This window comes from Nerophis ophidion, linkage group LG06, assembly GCF_033978795.1.
Source record: "Nerophis ophidion isolate RoL-2023_Sa linkage group LG06, RoL_Noph_v1.0, whole genome shotgun sequence".
Lineage (NCBI taxonomy): Eukaryota > Metazoa > Chordata > Actinopteri > Syngnathiformes > Syngnathidae > Nerophis > Nerophis ophidion.
Window position 1 is genome coordinate 19,779,195 of NC_084616.1, and position 19,997 is coordinate 19,799,191.

The 19,997-nt window shown below is 37.9% G+C and overlaps 2 protein-coding genes across 5 annotated transcripts in view; one reads left to right on the top strand and one right to left on the bottom strand.

The window, feature by feature from the left end:
* mul1b (mitochondrial E3 ubiquitin protein ligase 1b) lies at window positions 1-18,663 on the top strand. 3 transcript variants are annotated; one of them, XM_061902951.1, is made up of 5 exons: window positions 1-117; window positions 7,264-7,381; window positions 9,262-9,349; window positions 13,236-13,356; window positions 17,777-18,663. In XM_061902951.1, the coding sequence occupies exons 2-5, from the start codon at window positions 7,268-7,270 to the stop codon at window positions 18,507-18,509; spliced, it is 1,056 nt and encodes a 351-aa protein (XP_061758935.1). In that variant the 5' UTR covers window positions 1-117; window positions 7,264-7,267; the 3' UTR covers window positions 18,510-18,663. The 3 variants fall into 3 exon arrangements, with proteins under 3 accessions (XP_061758935.1, XP_061758933.1, XP_061758934.1); XM_061902949.1 differs by lacking the exon at window positions 1-117 and adding an exon at window positions 250-401; XM_061902950.1 differs by lacking the exon at window positions 1-117 and adding an exon at window positions 273-404.
* LOC133554341 (sushi domain-containing protein 3-like) overlaps window positions 18,656-19,997 on the bottom strand; it is an 11,086-nt gene continuing 9,744 nt past the window's right edge. For both annotated transcript variants that reach the window (XM_061902953.1, XM_061902952.1), the window contains exon 6: window positions 18,656-18,903. The gene's annotated coding sequence lies outside the window, so the exon portion shown is untranslated. The remainder of the gene's footprint in view (window positions 18,904-19,997) is intronic.

Below are 19,997 nucleotides of genomic sequence, written 5' to 3' on the forward strand. Positions count from 1 at the left end.
CTGCTGGTAAAAAGGTTGAAGTACAGGCGCTGCAACTGTGTGCTATGCTGGTTAAGAATCAGTACATTACTGACATTTGCTGGTGAAAAGGTTGAAGTACAGGAGCTGCGTTGCCAGGTTTGTAACGAATAACCCTTTCTTGGTTTAATGGTGCATGCACGACGAATGTGCAGAATCGTGAACATTGTAAAACTGGTTGTTCCTAAGAAATTTAATTTTAGCGATTTTATCGAGCAATTTCTCAAAATGAAAGCTGAACCGACTCAAACTCTAACGGTTAGCCGTGGGCAGGCGTGTCTGGCAACGTAGTTGTGACGTCTGGCAACGCCACACGTTAGTCGTTGATGTTTTGTTGACAAAGCTTCTCTTGGACGCCAAGTGACCTCATGCTGGACACACAGGTGGTTTGTACCGACAATATGTCCACTATAAGTTGCGTTCATTCCTAAAACTGTTAATAGTCCGCTCAGTTAATTATAGTTGGGTAGAAGCGCAGCGAGCAAAAGGTTTGTTTAGACAGCTAGCATGCATGCTAACCAGCTCATTCATCAAAGGAAGGTGTAATACACTGGATAATAACCCTTTCTTCCCCCCACTAAACTATTATCTATTAACTTTCTTTGTGGTATTAAAGGTATGAACATTCTCGCTTTATTCGCCATTTATCACATTACTTGCTAGCAAAGTCAGTGTCGTGATACAAAATGGGGAAATACCGTATGGGGAAGCTTAAAAATCGTAATTTGCTTTACCGTTTATTGCAGACATTACGGTATTTACAGAAGCATGTGGTTTATGTTTGTTTATTGGAATAGTGAAAATGGTGGGATTCAATTAAATGCCAATTCTTCAGTTGATGAGTGGATTTCTGAATCCATTCTGGATCGTGCGCGACTCTCGGGTTTCTGATTCTTGCAATATATTATTTAGTATAAGAATCGTAATACAACCTATTCAAAACAGGTCACAGGTAACCAAATCTCTTGGCTGCTGAGGTATATCAAGGTGTGCTAACTTGTTCCACTGAGGGTTGCACGCTGATTTTTTGGATATTTTTCATCTTAAAAAAAACTATAATAATATAAAGCGTTTTTCACTTCGAGTCTCCCCTTAAGTTTGGTCCCAAGGACCGTAAAAGGTCTGTCATAAAAATGTTACAAATAAGTCATATTTTATGATGTTTTTATTTCAATGCTTAATTCTCTACATCAATTTAAAGGCCTACTGAAAACCACTACTACAGACCACGCAGTCTGATAGTTTATACATCAATGATGAAATCTTAACATCGCAACACATGCCAATACGTCCGGGTTAGTTTACTAAATAGCAATTTTAAATTTAGCGCGAATTATCCTGCTGAAAACGTCGCGGTATGATGACGCGTATGATGACGCGTGCACGTGACGTCACGGATTGTAGCGGACATTTTGATCCAGCACCGATCCCAGCTATAAGTCATCTGATTACACAGTATTCTGGACATCTGTGTTGCTGAATCTTTTGCAATTTGTTCAATTAATAATGGAGACGTCAAAGAAGAAAGATGTAGGTGGGAAGAGATGTATTGCGGCTGCCTTTAGCAACACAAACACAGCCGGTGTTTCCTTGTTTACATTCCCGAAAGATGACGGTGAAGCTTTACTATGGAACAGAGCGGTCAAGCGAACATGGTTCCCTACCACATGTCAACCGGCAGGTTTAGGTGAGAAAATGGTGGTATTAAGTCGGCTCTTACCGTAGACATGAGCGGAGAGCTAGCGTTGTTCCTTCTGCAGCTGCGGACTCTCTTGCCTCCTCCCAACGGCCGCCCCCGACCGTCGAAAGCTTACACCGTGGAGAAGGGGGGGGGGGGGGGGGGGGGGGGGGGGAATCTCAGCCCAGCTGCCTTGCCTAGTCGAGAAACGTGGCTTCCCTCGGAGACACTGACGGTCACCACACCCGCGGCCACACCCCTCCGACTTTCAGGTACGACCATATAATCTCAGTAATACACTAGTAACACAATAAGCAGATAAGGGATTTTCCAGAATTATCCTAGTAAATGTGTCTAATAACATCTGAATCGCCCCCACTGCCCTCGTCTTTTTTTTTTTTTTTTCTAGTCCTTCACTCTCACTTTCCTCATCCACAAATCTTTCATCCTCGCTCAAATTAATGGGGAAATTGTCGCTTTCTTGGTCCGAATCACTCTCGCTGCTGGTGGCCATGATTGTAAACGATGTGAGGAGCCCTACAACCCGTGACGTCACACACACATCGTCTGCTACTTCCGGTACAGGCAAGGCTTTTTTATTAGCGACCAAAAGTTGCAAACTTGATCGTCGATGTTCTCTACTAAATCCTTTCAGTAAAAATATGGCAATATCGTGAAATCAATCAAGTATGACACATAGAATGGACCTACTATCCCTGTTTAAATAAAAAAATCTCATTTCAGTAGGCCTTTAAGATCCAATTTCCCACTTGTCATGTTGATCATGTCAGCTGTTTGGAAGCAAACATATTTTCATATTATGTACTCAACTCATTAAACGTCCTACATTTACATAACATATACTGTATTGTGTTTAATACGTATCAACTTATCAATTTTTATTGTTATAGGGGTGGAGATGTGTAGTAGTAGAGTCAATTGGTCGTTAACAGGAATATTTAAATACAAAACCCAAAACCAGTGAAGTTGTCACGTTGTGTAAATGGTAAATAAAAGAAGAATACAATGAATTGCAAATCCTTTTCAACTTATATTCCAATGAAAACACAACAAAGACAATATATTTAATGTTCCAACTGAGAAGCGTCATTTTATTTAGCAAATATTAATTAACTTAGAATTTAATGGCAGCAACACATTGCGCAAAAGTTGTCACAGGGGCATGTTTACCACTGTGTTACATGGCCTTTCCTTTTAACAACACTCAGTAACCGTTTGGGAACTGAGGAGACCATTTTTTTAAGCTTTTCAGGTGAAATTCCTTCCCATTCTTGCTTGATGTGCAGCTTAAGTTGTTCAACAGTCCTGGGTCTCCATTGTTTTATTATAGGTTCATATTGCGCCATACATTTTCAATGGGAGACAGATCTGGATGACAGGCAGGCCAGTCTAGAACCCGCACTCTTTTACTATAAAGCCACGCTGTTGTAACACGTGCAGAATATGGCTTGGTATTGTCTTTTAACAAGCAGGGGCGTCCATGATAACGTTGCTTGAATGGCAACATATGTTGCTCCAAAACCTCCTTCCCATTCTTGCTTGATGTAGAGCTTAAGTTGTTCAACAGTCCTGGATCTCCATTGTTTTATTTTAGGTTCATATTGCGCCATACATTTTCAATGGGAGACAGATCTGGATGACAGGCAGGCCAGTCTAGAACCCGCACTCTTTTACTATAAAGCCACGCTGTTGTAACACGTGCAGAATATGGCTTGGCATTGTCTTTTAATAAGCAGGGGCGTCCATGATAACGTTGCTTGAATGGCAACATATGTTGCTCCAAAACCTATTCAGTGACCAAGTGGTTAGAGTGAACAACTCTTGATTCTGTTGATTCATCGTTTTGTTTGTTTTTTTCTTAAGTTGATTGTCCTTTTTGTCAAAACCATGTGTTTTAGGGCAAAAAAAAATCAAAGTGGAATATTTGAGTTGAAGTAATTGAAGCCTTAATTAGGTAAAAAGTTTATAATCATTATTATTTTTTGGACAATTACAGTTTGAAACAAAATCCCACTAAAATTATGGGGGGTCCAAAAGGGCCCCACACATAAAAGTGTTCAGAAGAAAAAATGTTTTCAAATTTTAAACCATAAATCGCTAGATCACAGGTGTCAAACTCAAGGCTCAGAAGCCAGATGTAGCCCGCGAACGCCTCAGAAATAATATGCGTCAATAAAGTACTTTATCTTCAATCCCGTCCATTTTCTACTGCCTATCCTGTTTGCGGTCGCAGGGGGTTGCTGCAGCCTATCTCAGCTGCATCTGGGCGGAAGGCAGTGTACACCCTGGACAAATCGCCAGCTCATCACAGGGCCAATACAGATAGACAGACAACATTCACACTGACATTCAGGACTATTCAGGACCTTCGTATTGCGTGGCACATTCACTAACCCCTGCTCCACTGTGCTGCCTTTATCTTTTCCTACCAAAAGTATTCGGTCTTATTACATTATAAATTACATGTGCTGGATACAATTGCATTTTTTAAAACCTAAAAATCATTTAATAATGCAACAAATATATTATCATACGTTCATTTTTTTTGTAAACAAATACTTGAATATCTGCTTGATTTGTGGTTTCAAAGCAAGTCTGAAAAAATAATATTATATTTTGACGTAAAATCCTGGCTCTTTACCGTAAAATAAACTGTAGTTCCGTTTTTCTATATACAGTAAACATCGGAAAAAAACAATATCCATAGAAGAAAAAAAACAAGGATACTTTTGTTATATTTGCACTAATAACCCAGCAGGCACAAAACATTAAAACAATGTTGAGAACTTGTTGAATTAGGTCCTGATGTTGAGCAACTCAAACATAACGTTGGAACAACATGCTTGTTGACAACGTTTAATCAATGTTGGGCTCTGACGTTGATTGACCATTGAATTTTGGTCATTTTACAACCAATATTCTACATAACAAATACAACGTTGAAACAACAAGCTTTTTGACACCAATATTCTACATCACAAATACAACGTTGAAACAACATGCCAGGTCGCCCGTAAGGACTAGATAAGTCGCCCTCTGGCCTGTTCTAAAAATAGCTCAAATAGCAGCACTTACCAGTGAGCTGCCTCTATTTTTTTAATTGTATTTATTTACTACCAAGCTAGTCTTGGTGTGCTCGGCATTTTTAATTCTAAGAGAGACCAAACTCAAATAGAATTTGAAAATCCAAAAAATATTTTAAAGACTTGGTCTTCACTCGTTTAAATAAATCCATTTATTTTTTTACTTTGCTTCTTATAACTTTCAGAAAGACATTTTTTGAGAAAAAATACAACCTTAAAAATGATTTTAGGATTTTAAACACATACTTTTTTAACTTTTAAATTCCTTCATCTTCTTTCCTGACAATTTAAATCAATGTTCAAGTAAATTTATTTTTTTATTGTAAAGAATAATAAATACATTTTAATTTAATTATTCATTTTAGCTTTTGTTTTTTCAAAGAAGAATATTTGTGAAATATTTCTTCAACCTCATTATGATTAAAAATAAAATGAAAATTATTCTGGCAAATTTAGAATATCTTGGGAATCAAATGTAAATCTTATTTCAATGTCTTTTGAATTTCTTTTAAAAATGTTGTTCTGGAAAATCTAGAAGAAATAATGATTTGTCTCTGTTAGAAATATAGCTTGGTCCAATTTGTTATATATTCTAACAAAGTGCAGATTGGATTTTAACCTATTTAAAACATGTCATCAAAATTTTAAAATTAATCTTAATCAGGAAAAATTACTAATTATGTTCCATAAATTGTTTTTTACATTTTTTCAAAAAGTTTCAAATTAGCTAGTTTTTTTCTTCTTTTTTTCGGTTGAATTTTGAATTTTAAAGAGTCGAAATTGAAGATAAACTATGTTTCAAAATGTAACTTTCATTTTTTTCCGGTTTTCTCCTCTTTTAAACCGTTCAATTAAGTGTTTTTTTCTTCATTTATTCTCTACAAAAAACCTTCTGTAAAAGGAAAAAAAATGTACGACGGAATGACAGACAGAAATACCAATTTTTTTATATATACAGTATATACATGTATTTATTAAAGGTAAATTGAGCAAATTGGCTATTTCTGGCGATTTATTTAAGTGTGTCTTAAACTGGTAGCCCTTCGCATTAATCAGTACCCAAGAAGTAGCTCTTGGTTTCAAAAAGGTTGGTGACCCCTGGTTTAATCAATGTCAGGGTCTGACGTTGATTTTACCATTGAATTTTGGTCATTTTCCAGCCAATATTCTAAATCACAAATACAAAGTTGAAACAACTTGCTTTTTGACATTGTTTAATCAATGTCAGGTTCTGACATTGATTTTACCATTGAATTTTGGTCAGTTTTCCAACCAATATTCTACAACACAAATACAACGTTGAAACAACATGCTTTTAGACTACGTTTATTAATCGTCAGGTTGTGACGTTGATTTGACCATTGAAATACGGTCATTTCCCAACCGACAACTTTGATCCAACATTAGACACCAAAGTTGTCTCAATTTACAAATACAACTATTTTGCAATGTTGTTTCGAAGATAGTTTTAAAGGACATCTATGTATCTTCAACGTTGTATCAATGTTTTGTGCCTGCTGGGAAGCTGTAAAAAAATACTGTAAAATTGTGGCGATTGAGGAGTAATTTTTTTCCAGTAAATATACGTTGGTTTTTACAGCATATCGAAAATGGAATTGGAAAAATCAAATCACTGTTTTTTATGATTAGTCTGGCAACTGAGTGGACAGTTTTGGGGTACTGTTTTTCCATTTACAGTAACAAATCGAGTAAACGACAAACGTAGAAGTTTACCGGAAAAAAAAAAACATTGGTACTGTTTTTACTTTTACAGTAATCTGCTAGTGCTATTTGTTTACATTATATGTACAAAAAATATAATAATCAAATGCTAAGGCAATTGTGTAATAATATCATTCACAGTTAGACGCGGCCCTCTAAGAGCAGCTACAACTGCAAGTGGCCCTCAATGAAAACGAGTTTGACACCCTTGCTCTAGATCAATTTTAGATACATCTGCGCTTATTTATTTGTATATTTTTTGTTTGTTTGTTTTATGCCGTTTTCGTCAGATAAAACTTTGTTTTTTTATGGCAAACATTCAAAATATGCAACATTTCCCCAAAAAAGTATTTAAAAATGGAATATTTGATCTGAAGTAATTAGAGCCTTAAACAGGCCACTAATTCATAACAACGTTGATTTTGATTCATTATTATATTTTGAGCAATGACAGTTTTAAAGAAAAATACAGCATGCATGGCAGCTTTGTATTGTTTGAGGCGACTTTGCAACTTTTTTATTCCAATTAATCTTTTTTTATGATTTTTCAGGAAGTAAGCAGAATAATGGTCTAAAAATGTATTTTTAAGATTGATTCTTGAAAATGTTGAAACAGTTCAGAATCATAAACCAAATAAATGCGATTTTGGAATGTTAATGGATGTTTTCAAAATTGAAATAATCTATTGTGTGGTTTTATGTGTTGTCTGATGGACTGTTGTGCTTCCTCTGTCTTGACAGCATCATGGACTGGAACCCCTCGGTTGCACAAATCGGCCTCTTGGCCACCAGCTCCGCCCTGACCGCCGTCTTCTACACTGTGTACCGAGGTAGAACAGCGACCGTGACCAGGCTAAAGGTCCGCCACACACACACACACGCACACACACGCACACACACACACACACACACACACACACACACATTCTTGTACTTCTTACCTTCTTGACACCTCCAAAAAAAGCCTACCTCTTTAGGACCACTCTTTCTAGATATATAAAGGTTTCTATTTACAACATTAATATTATATTAATATATAATGATAATAATATATATAATATATTCCTTTGTAACTGAGCTACTGTGTGGAACAATTTCCCTTATGGATCAATAAAGTCTATAAGTCTAATATACAAAATTTGCAAGGTTAATCTTTTAATTAATAGTTGTTGGGGTTTTTTTACTTTTTTTTTGTAATTGTTTTTTAATCTTCATTATTTCTTCAAACCATTTCAGTATGTCTCTCTATATACAAAACCCCAAAACAGTGACGTTGGCATGTTGTGTAAATGGTAAATAAGAACAGAATACAATGATTTGCAAATCCTTTTCAACTTAGATTCAATTAAATAGACTGCAAGGACACGATATTTCATGTTCAAACTGAGAAACTTAATTTTTTTTTTGCAAATAATCATTAACTTAGAATTTAATGGCAGCAACAGATTGCACAGGGGCATTTTTACCACTGTGTTACATGGCGTTTCCTTTTGACAACACTCAGTAAACATTTGGGAATTGAGGAGACCAATTTTTGAAGTGGAATTCATTCGCATTCTTGCTTGATGTAAGTCCACAGTTTCCAAAAACAATTTGAAATGTGGAGTCGACAGACCACAGAACAATTTTCCACTTTGCATCAGTCCATCTTAGATGAGCTCGGGCCCAGCTTAGCGTTTGTGGGTGTTGTTGATAATTGACTTTGGCTTTGCATAGTAGTTTTAACTTGCACTCGCAGATATAGCGACCAACTGTAGTTACTGACTGTGCTTTTCTGAAGTGTTCCTGAGCCCGTGTGGTGATATCCTTTTTTTTAATTGCAGTACCGCCTGAGGGATCGAAGGTCTATATTATCATTGCTTACGTGCATCGATTTCTCCAGATTCTCTGAATCTTTAATGATATTACGGACCGGAGATGGTGAAATCCCAAAATTTTTAAAATAGATGGTCTAGAAAAAATTTTTCTTCAACTGTTGAACAATTTGCTCACGCATTTGTTCACACAGTGGTGACCCTCGCCCCATCCTTGTTTGTGAATGACTGCTTTTATACCTAATCATGGCACCCACCCACCTGGTCCCAATTACCCCGTTCACCTGTGGGATGTTCCAAATAAGTGTTTGACGAGCATTCCTCAACTTTCTCAAGTCTTTTTTGCCAGCTTTTTTAAAACATGTTGCAGGCATCAAAATCCAAATGAAATAATATTAGCAAAAAATAACAACGTTTTCCAGTTCGGACGTTAAGTATCTTGTATTTGCAGTCTATTCTATTCAATATAAGTTGAAAAAGATTTGCAAATGATTGGATTTTGTTTTTAATTTACAATTTACACGTCTCAACTTCACTGGTTTTGGGGTGTGTATTTTATTTCATTTATGAATTACGGCCAATGGGGGCGCATTTCAATTTGTTACACACACTTGTTATTTCATATGTTGACCAGAGGGGGATCACTTTTAAAACCGACACGCAGTCAATTTGAAAAACCGCTCTTTTTTGGGACCACCCTGATTTTAATAACCACCAGGGGTGCAAATGAGAAATTCTCTATTAGATGTAATGGTTCTCCATATTGGGACCATGATTTCGATCCTGACTTGTTCACCGGTCCTCATATGGAAGGTACTTTTCCTTGTTGATGTTTCAAGAGGGTAGAAATACAAGAACACACACACACACACACACACTTCCTTCACAACAGGCGTAACACAACAAATCTCTTTGATTTGCACAGGACGCCAAGAAAGTCACCATAGACCAGGACTTGAAGACCATTTTGTCTGAAACACCTGGAAGATGTTTCCCTTATGCCGTGGTAGAAGGTAAGTTGTCTTCCATTTTGACTACGCAACATGAAGTGTGAAGTGTTCCTACAAACAAATGATCAAATAAATTGTCACAATTAGGGCTGAGTAACAAAGTCTATTTCATGGATTGGGCATTTAAAGTGTAAAATATACCAGGGGGAATGTCTGCAATTTGTGGTCCACAGAACAGAAAACGGATAATAAGGAAGCCTTTGGTGTTGTGTCTTTCTATAATGTTATAATTATGGTAGACTGACCATACGTATGTCCTCTTTTCCCCGGACATGTCTTCTTTTGCGAGGCTTTGCGGACTGTCCGGGCGGGGTTTCTTAAATGCTTCAATTGTCCGGTGTTTCATAACTGTAATGTTTTAGAGACCTGGTTGGATTGGTTGGAGAGAGAGAGCCTAGTGTAATTAGAGCTAGTTTTTGGTTGGGTTGTTTTTTCAGTAGTTTCATTGTTGGTTTGGTACAGTAGCCAGATTGGTACTGACGGCCTGGGTTGAGCAGGATGGAGGCTTTTGTGGAAGCACCATCTGAGAAATTGTTGTTTGCCCTTAATAAGGAACAGTTGTTGCAATTGGCAGAAAAGTATGACTCCATTCACGAGTTTTTGTGTGAGCAGAGCATTTTGCCTTCAGGAAAAGGTGGTGACGCTCATGTGAAGGGTATGTCAGAGCCTATGCAGTCAGAGAGGGTAGGCATACTGACTTTTGAGCAACAAAGAGAGATGAAGGCACTTGAATTTGAGTGGGCGCAACAGGCTAAGGAGAAAGAACGTTTTTTTGAACTGGAAAAAATCAAATTAGAACGAGAATTGCAACAGCAAGCAGATATGGAGAGACTCAAATTTGAAAAAGAAATGGATTTGAAAAAAGGTGAAATGGACCTTACAGTACAGCTTGAGAAAATTAAAATTGAACAGGATCGTTTGAAACTAATGTCAGAAGGTAAGATTAGTGGAAATCTGTCCGGGTCAAGTATGGATAGCATGGTAAAGTATGTTCCAAAGTTTGACAAACGTGACCCAGACGTGTTTTTCTCACTGTTTGAACAGATGGCCTCTGACAAAAAGTGGAGTGAAGAGGATAGAACGGTGCTTTTGCAAACTGTACTAGTAGGACGCGCACGGGAGGCATACTTGGCATTAACACCTGTTGATAGGCACAAGTATGCTGAGGTGAAAAAAGCGGTCTTGAAATGTTATGAACTGAATCCAGAAGCTTACAGAAAACGTTTCAGAAACTGGCGTAAACGTGATAATCAGACCCATGCTGAAGTGGCAAGAGAGTTGAGTACTTATTTTAACCGGTGGCTCACTTCAGAGTCTGTCTCAACTTACGAAAATTTGCGTGATTTGTTGATTTTGGAGCAGTTTAAGAACATTGTACCAGATCGAATTGCAACCTACATTAATGAGCAAAAGGCAAAGTCAGTGGAGGAGGCAGCCTCGCTTGCTGATACCTTTGTGTTGACTCATAAACGTAAGCCTTACAGCAGTCCTCCACGGTATAATAGCCACCAACGTTATGATCCTGCTCGTTCTCCTCCACAACGTTCTCCTCCTCGTTATGGTCGTAGTTCAAATCGATCCAATTATGGCAATTCCAGTAATGTTCCTAAATTTGATAATGGAAGTAGCAAATCTCGCCCAAGCCCGACGGATAAATGTCATGTTTGCCAGGTTGCGAAACAGAGTACTCCCATTAAACATGCACCCTTTTTGGACAACACTCATTTACTGATACATTCCTTGGTTAATTCACATTACTGATCACTGATACATGTTGTAAATAAAAGATCTGTTGGCTAAAATGTACAAATCGGTGTGGTCTCCCTTAATGTTACAGCCACTAACAAGCCAGTGGTTGTGACAATGGTTGCGTGTATTTTTACTGTACGTACAGGGTAGAGAAGGGGTTAAAACAAAACAAATTGTGAAGGTGTGCGCACGCAGCAACATCTTTGAGAGAGGGGCAAAGACTGACAGAGCGAGAGAGTGAAGTAGTGGATTGAGCGTTTATCAAGGCATACTTGATCAACAGCCATACAGGTCACACTGAGGGTGGCCGTATAAACAACTTTAACACTGTTACAAATATGCCCCACACTGTGAACCCACACCAAACAGGAATGACAAACACATTTCGGGAGAACATCTGCACTGTAACATAACTGAAGAAATACCCAGAACCCCGTGCAACACTAACTCTTCCGCTACCACCTAGCCCTCCCCTCACCCCTCAACCTCCTCATGCTCTCTCAGGGAGAGCATGTCCCAAATTTCAAGCTGCTGTTTTGAGGTATGTTAAAAAAAATAATGCACTTTGTGATTTCAATAATGAATATGGCAGTGCCATGTTGGCATTTTTTCCATAACGTGAGTTGATTTATTTTGGAAAACCTTCTTACTTTGTTTAATGCATCCAGCGGGGCGTCACAACAAAATTAGGCATAATAATGTGTTAATTCCACGACTGTATATATCGGTATCGGTTGATATCGGAATCGGTAATTAAGAGTAGGACAATATTGGAATATCAGCTATTGGTAAAAAAGCCATTATCGGAAATCTCTACTAATAATATATGTTTCAATTAAAAAAATCATGGGTTTTGATACTTGGTGCCATCTTACAATTATGCTAACCTGTTCTATGTTCGCATGCTAAAGTTTTTTTGCTGGCATTTTTGATGATTTTATTGGTATAGAACTAAAAATCATGGCTTTTAATACTTGGTGCCATCTTACAATTATGCAAAATTGTCCTATGTTTGCATGCTAACGCTTTATACTACCATTTTAGTTATTATTGTATGTTTAAATGTAAAAATCATCGGTTTTGATACTTGGTGCCATTTTACAATTATGCTAAGGTTTCCTATGTTAGAATGCTGACGTTTTATGTTTGTGTTTCTGCTGATTTTAATGGTATAAACCTAAAAGTCATGGCTTTTGATTCGTAGCACAATCTTAGAATAGAAATATGAAAATTTTTCTGATGTTATCATGCTAACATTATCGTGATGATTTTTTATGCAAGCATTTATTCTCTTTTTTACCATTTCATCCTAAAATAAATGGGTTTTGAAACATGTCTCCATCTTGCAAGAATACTAAATGCTCCCTTTATAAGAAGCTAATGTTAGCATGTAACATTTTATGCTAGCTTTTGTAGTTTAACAGCACAGATAGCAGGCCCATCAAAATGTTGTGGGAATATTACTTATAAGTAATTAAAACAGTACATTAATTCAACAATGAGGTGCAAGTATGTGCTTGTGCTACCATTTCATGTGTACTTTCAAGTATGTTTGCTATAGAATGAGTAATACATCAATACAGTGTTTGTTTTACAAGTTTGTTGAAATCCTGTACGGATGTAATGAAAAACATTGATAATGATAATCACGGAATTTGACCCGCGAATTAGTATTACCGTTTTAAATAAAATGATGTAAAAACCGGGATTGATAACTGCACTTTGTTGAACTCACTGGCGCCAGCTCACTAGTTTAAGTGCTAACATGAAAACAAGAGACATTAACGTCTCTCCCCATGACGAACCGACATACCTCAACCCGAACTTACAGAAACACACTACTGTCTGAGCAACTAAAATATTCAACTGTGTACATTGAACAGAGTGATCTCTCTATACGCAAAGGGCTACAAGACAGAGGTGTTTTTATGCTGCGTTCAAGGACCGCTGAAGCGAGTAGGACGCCACAACGCCCGCCAGAAATAATTATCAATAATCATAGATTTGACTTTTTAAGGACTTTTAATGAAACCAGTCTGACAATGGTACAGTACAAAACAATATTCAAAGGAATTAAGGCTCAGTCATAACAACCTAGACGTTGGGTTGAGTTGAACGCAAATATGTCCTTTCTTGTCAGGCGTGGTGAAGTCTGTGAAGGAAACTCTCAACAGCCAGTTCCTTGACAACTGCAAAGGTGTCATTGAGAGACTTACCTTGAAGGAGGAGAAGATGGTGTGGAATCGCACCACTCACCATTGGTAAGCCACAAGCATGTCGTGTGTCTGTAGTTGTGAGTCGTTTTGTTTTGAGTCATTATGTTTCACTCAAATTTGTCATTGTGAATCGTTATGTTTCACTCATGTTTGTAATTGTGAGTCGTTATGTTTCACTATAGTTTGTAGTTGTGGGCTGTTATGTTTCACTAAAGTTTTTCGGTGTGAGTCGTATGGCTGGGCGATATGGCCTTTTTTAATATCTCAATATTTTTTGGCCATGTCATGATACACGATACATATCTCAATATTTTTCATTAGCCTTGAATGAACTGTTGATGCATATAATCACAGTAGTATGATGAATCTATTTGTCTACATTAAAACATTCTCGTTCATACTGCATTAATATATGCTCATTTTAAACTTTCATGCAGAGAGAGAAATCACAACTAGGTCAATTGACCAAAACTGTATATATTAAACAGTTATTAAGCAGTGACACAGACATTCAAGTCATTTCAAAACAGAAAGTGCAAAATTGTCAGAGACTTTTTAAAACAAGCTATGAGTGCACTTTTGTGCATGATGTCACTAAGACGACATATCAAAACTACACTAAATTAAAGTGCACTTTTTGTACAGAACGCCACTACAATAGTTGAAAACGAATAAAGTGCACTCTTATGCATAATGTCACACAAAATATTTCAATAACTGTCACACAAAAATGAGCTGCATAATTAGTGTATGTCCTTTGCTATATGGTAGGTTTTACCCCGGACGTTATCTCCTTCTGTTGTTTCATACGTGTTAATGTGGTAATGGTTGCCTCAGCATTTTATTGGTGTGGCACCCGAACGGAGATGTTGACATGCGGAGTTTCAAGCACTCTTCATTCTCTAGCGGGTGACTTTTCAAATGATGCTACATATTAGGGGTAATGCTGCTTTTTGTAGCAACGCTTTTGCCCCACACTTGACAAATTACGGTTGTCTCTTCGACATATTCCTGCTTGAAGCCAAACCACTGCCAGACGATGGACCCCGTGCTGTTTTTCTTGGGAATTAATTATTCCTTTATTTGTTACCAGATTCGCACCTTCTCTCTCTCGTATTACCACTCGCACCACGGCTAACGTTACCCATGCCGCTACCTCTCTGCTCCGCTAGGGCGTATACGTATGTGAGGTATGTAAGAAGGTGCGGTTGTTTTACTGTCTCTGTGAGAAGGAGATACAAGAACGAGTGAGAAACGCCTTAATTGATTAACGTTGACCCCGACTTAAACAAGTTGAAAAACGTATTCGGGTGTTACCATTTAGCGGTCAATTGTATGGAATATATATTGAACTGTCCAATATACTAATAAAAGTATCAATCAATCAATCAATCAAAGTGTAATGCCAGCAGCTAATAGCAACTGTGTGAGAACGTATACTCGGATATCACAATGTAATCATTTTCTATATCGCACAGAGACAAACCTGCGATATATCAAATACATCGATATATCGCCCAGCCCTAGTGAGTCGTTATGTTTCACTAAAGTTTGTTGTTGTGAGTCATTATGTTTCCCCAAAGTTTGTAGTTGTGAGTCAGGTATGATTCACTAAAGTTTGTAGTTGTGAGTCGGTATATTTCACTAAAGTTTGTAGTTGTGAGTCATTATGTTTCACTAAAGTTTGTTGTTAAGAGTCATTATGTTTCACTAAAGTTTGTTGTTAAGAGTCGTTATGTTTCACTAAAGTTTGTAGTTGTGAGTCATTATGTTTCACTAAAGTTTGTTGTTAAGAGTCGTTATGTTTCACTAAAGTTTGTAGTTGTGAGTCGTTAGGTTTCACTAAAGTGTGTAGTTGAGTCGTTATGTTTCACCTAAGTTTGTTGATGTGAGTCGTTATGTTTTCCCAAAGCTTGTTGTTTTGCGTCGTTATGTTTCACTAAAGTTTGTAGTTGTGAGTCATTATGTTTCACTAAAGTTTGTTGTTAAGAGTCATTATGTTTCGCTTAAGTTTGTTGTTGTGAGTTTTTAGGTTTCAGTAAAGTTTGTCATTGTGAGTCGTTATGTTTTACTAAAGTTTGTAGTTGTGAGTCGTTATGTTTCACTAAAGTTTGCGGGTGTGAGTCGTGTTTCACCAAAGTTTTTAGTTGTTAGTCGTTATGTTTCTCTAAAGTTTGTTGTTGAGTCGTTATGTTTTATTAAAGTTTGACTTTGTGAATCGTTGTGTTTCACTAAAGTTTGTAGTTGTTAGTCGTTGTGTTTTACTAAAGTTTGTAGTTGTGAGTCGTTATGTTTCACTAAAGTTTGCGGTTGTGAGTCATTGTTTTACTTAAGTTTTTAGTTGTGAGTCGTTATGTTTCTCTAAAGTTTGTAGTGGAGTTGTTATGTTTTACTAAAGATTGACCTTGTGAGTCGTTATGTTTCACTAAAGTTTGTAGTTGGGTCGTTATGTGTCACTAAAGTTTGACCTTGTGAGTCGTTATGTTTCACTAAAGTTTGTAGTTGTGAGTTAGGTTTCAGTAAAGTTTGTCATTGTGAGTCGTTATGTTTTTACTAATGTTTGTAGTTGTGAGTCATTATGTTTCACTAAAGTTTGCGGTTTTGAGTCGTTTTTTCACTTAAGTTTTTAGTTGTGAGTCGTTATTTTTCTCTAAAGTTTGCGGTTTTGAGTCGTTTTTTCACTAAAGTGTGTAGTTGCGTCGTTATGTTTCACTAAAGTTTGTAGTTGTGAGTCATTATGTTTCACTAAAGTTTGTTGTTAAGAGTCATTATGTTTCGCTAAAGTTTGTTGTTGTGAGTTGTTAGGTTTCAGTAAAGTTTGTCATTGTGAGTCGTTATGTTTTACTAAGGTTTGTAGTTGTGAGTCGTTATGTTTCTCTAAAGTTTGTAGTGGAGTTGTTATGTTTTACTAAAGATTGACCTTGTGAGTCGTTATGTTTCACTAAAGTTTGTAATTGGGTCGTTATGTGTCACTAAAGTTTGACCTTGTGAGTCGTTATGTTTCACTAAAGTTTGTAGTTGTGAGTTAGGTTTCAGTAAAGTTTGTCATTGTGAGTCGTTATGTTTTACTAATGTTTGTAGTTGTGAGTCGTTATGTTTCACTAAAGTTTGCGGTTTTGAGTCGTTTTTTCACTAAAGTGTGTAGTTGAGTCGTTATGTTTCACCTAAGTTTGTTGATGTGAGTCGTTATGTTTTCCCAAAGCTTGTTGTTTTGCGTCGTTATGTTTCACTAAAGTTTGTAGTTGTGAGTCATTATGTTTCACTAAAGTTTGTTGTTAAGAGTCATTATGTTTCGCTAAAGTTTGTTGTTGTGAGTTGTTAGGTTTCAGTAAAGTTTGTCATTGTGAGTCGTTATGTTTTACTAAAGTTTGTAGTTGTGAGTCGTTATGTTTCACTAAAGTTTGCGGGTGTGAGTCGTGTTTCACCAAAGTTTTTAGTTGTTAGTCGTTATGTTTCTCTAAAGTTTGTTGTTGAGTCGTTATGTTTTATTAAAGTTTGACTTTGTGAATCGTTGTGTTTCACTAAAGTTTGTAGTTGTTAGTCGTTGTGTTTTACTAAAGTTTGTAGTTGTGAGTCGTTATGTTTCACTAAAGTTTGCGGTTGTGAGTCATTGTTTTACTTAAGTTTTTAGTTGTGAGTCGTTATGTTTCTCTAAAGTTTGTAGTGGAGTTGTTATGTTTTACTAAAGATTGACCTTGTGAGTCGTTATGTTTCACTAAAGTTTGTAGTTGGGTCGTTATGTGTCACTAAAGTTTGACCTTGTGAGTCGTTATGTTTCACTAAAGTTTGTAGTTGTGAGTTAGGTTTCAGTAAAGTTTGTCATTGTGAGTCGTTATGTTTTACTAATGTTTGTAGTTGTGAGTCGTTATGTTTCACTAAAGTTTGCGGTTTTGAGTCGTTTTTTCTCTTAAGTTTTTAGTTGTGAGTTGTTATTTTTCTCTAAAGTTTGCGGTTTTGAGTCGTTTTTTCACTTAAGTTTTTAGTTGTGAGTCGTTATGTTTCTCTAAAGTTTGTAGTTGAGTCGTTATGTTTCACTAAAGTTTGACCTTGTGAGTCGTTATGTTTCACTAAAGTTTGTAGTTGGGTCGTTATGTTTCACAAACATTTTACCTTGTGAGTCGTTATGTTACACTAAAGTTTGTAGTTGTGAGTTGTTAGGTTTCAGTAAAGTTTGTCATTGTGAGTCGTTATGTTTTACTAAAGTTTGTAGTTGTGAGTCGTTATGTTTCACTAAAGTTTGCGGTTGTGAGTCGTTTTTTCACTTAAGTTTTTAGTTGTGAGTCGTTATGTTTTTTTAAATTTTGTAGTTGAGTCGTTATGTTTCACTAAAGTTTGACCATGTGAGTCATTATGTTTCATTAAAGTTTGACCATGTGAGTCGTCGTTTCACTAAAGTTTGTAGTTGTGAGTCATTATGTTTCACTAAAGTTTGTAGTTTTGAGTCGGTATGTTTTATGGCGTGCAGGAACAACACAGAGAAAGTTATCCACCAGCGCACCAACACAGTTCCTTTCGCTCTGGGCCCTCACGACGAGGACATCACCGCTAACGTTCTTGTGGTGCGGCCGCTTGACGCCGCAGAGTTGAACCTGGAGACCACGTACGAGAACTTCCACCCCGCGGTGCAGTCCCTGTCCAGCGCCATCGGCAACTTCTTCTGCGGCGAGCGGCCCAAAGGCGTCCATGAAATGGAGGAGATGCTGCGCGTGGGCGAGAGCGTCACAGGCGTGGGCGAGTTGGTGCTGGACAATGACGTCATCAGGCTGCAGCCTCCCAAGCAAGGCTTCTCCTACTTCCTCACCCGCCTGGACTACGACGCCCTCGTGAGGAAGCAGGAGAGAGACGTCAGACTGTGGAGGATCCTCACCGTGGTCGCCGGGATGGCCGCCTGTGCCACGTTCTGCTACATGCTGTGGAAGCAGTACGTGCGCCACAGACAGAGGAGGCTCGCCAGGCGCATGCTGAGGGAGTTCCAGGAGCAGGAGAAAAAACAGGTGGAGCATGCCTCCAATTTGGAGGAGGGCAGCGTGCAGAGCAGCAGGTGCACGGTGTGTCTGTGCCAGGAGCGCTCCTGCGTCTTTCTGGAGTGCGGTCACGTGTGCACGTGCACGCCGTGTTACCAGGCTCTTCCAAAGCCCAGGAAATGTCCCATCTGCAGGGCCGCCATAACCAGGATGGTGCTCATCTACAACATCTGATGGTAAACCTTCTTCTTCTCCTCCAGGCAGACATAGGCCTCTCATTTATTTGGTCCACACAACCATAAAAAGTGACTTCAATTTTTTATTGGGACCTCCCAGGTTCTTTAGTTCTGAGGCTGTCTGAATAAAAACCGGTGACAAGATTTGAAAATGACCCATTTATTCCATACAGAAGAGTACCAACAGTAGCAATACCTGCGCTGGAGAAAGGGCCGAGCCATATATCGATTTTATCGATAAATTCAAGCTTTTTGTTGTTGTTTCCTCCTTTAGCCGGAGCATGCCTTTTGCCCCGATGCATGTCCGTAGCCCTCACCCTTACTTCCTTAGCCGAGTGTGGAGGTTTTTCTCTTGTGGTGGGTTCTTCTGATGCCGACAGATCTTCTTGACCCTGGTAAACAGTTTGAATCATGTCTATTATTGCCACACACAAGTCTCGGTTGCTTTTCAACAATACATATTGTAGGAATTTTCAGTCTGCCGTGTCTCTGCTTCCTGGCTCTATGTGTATGTCTCTCTTCGCTCTCCTGCATGTGTCTCGCTCTGCTCCAACTCCCAACTCCAACAACATGTCTCGTCCGGCTGCTGCTATTAACGGCGACAGGTGATTAGATAACAAGTCCCAGCTGGGCAATCTACACACTCCTGCCGCCGACTTCAAGGCCGGTCCTTACACACCCCGCTCCGCGGCAGGCCCACAGACCACGACCCCTCCACACCGAGATTCAAAACATGGCTCATGTTCCAGAGGAAAGGAAAGTGTCAGTAGTTTGGCTTTGGAACAAAAGTTGTCGCTTTGCAAAGTTCCGTTAAAAAGGGAGCAGAACAACAAACGTATTCCAGAATCTGAAACCACATTACAATTCAGCAGCTACAACTCGGTTGAAAATCAATTATTGATGCATCTTTAATTTATGTATAGTGATGCAGTTTTACATGACTAAATACACTTTTACCAGTGCATTTGTAGAAAGAAACCGTTGAAGTATTAAATTAATGGAAATGTGTGTCAGGCGCATTTTAGAACTGTCGGCATGACTTTATTTACAATCAATAAATCGTTTGTCCATTATTGGTTTACTAATCGATTTTATATTCATCAATACATCTTATAATAAATTATTTCGCACTACCTATTCTTTATCCACTTCCTGAAGCTATTTACTAGTCTTCTCAATGACCCTTTATTTGCAAGTAATGTGTAATACTACTAAGTGTTTTATTCAAGAGGAAGCTTTTAATATAGTTCTTTGAAAATGAGTACATACAAAATAATGTTTCCTCGTGAGGAACCTTGAAATATTGTCAGCATTGTAAATAAAAAACAATTCTGGGCTCCTTCACGTAGATTTTAGTGGAGACATTTTTCAAGATGGCCAATATTTATTTCTGTATGTTACAGAAAGTATGTGAATGTGTGAGCTGCTGCCTGTTCTTATATACGTGATGATATAATCATCTCATATTTGTCAAGGTATTTACACA

Bases quoted from the DNA above. Each gene is read 5' to 3' on its own strand.
- mul1b (XM_061902951.1), top strand. From the start codon at position 7,268: ATGGACTGGAACCCCTCGGTTGCACAAATCGGCCTCTTGGCCACCAGC. The intron at 7,382-9,261 runs GTCCGCCACACA...TGATTTGCACAG, and splicing joins CGACCGTGACCAGGCTAAAG to GACGCCAAGAAAGTCACCAT. The intron at 9,350-13,235 runs GTAAGTTGTCTT...CTTTCTTGTCAG, and splicing joins CCCTTATGCCGTGGTAGAAG to GCGTGGTGAAGTCTGTGAAG.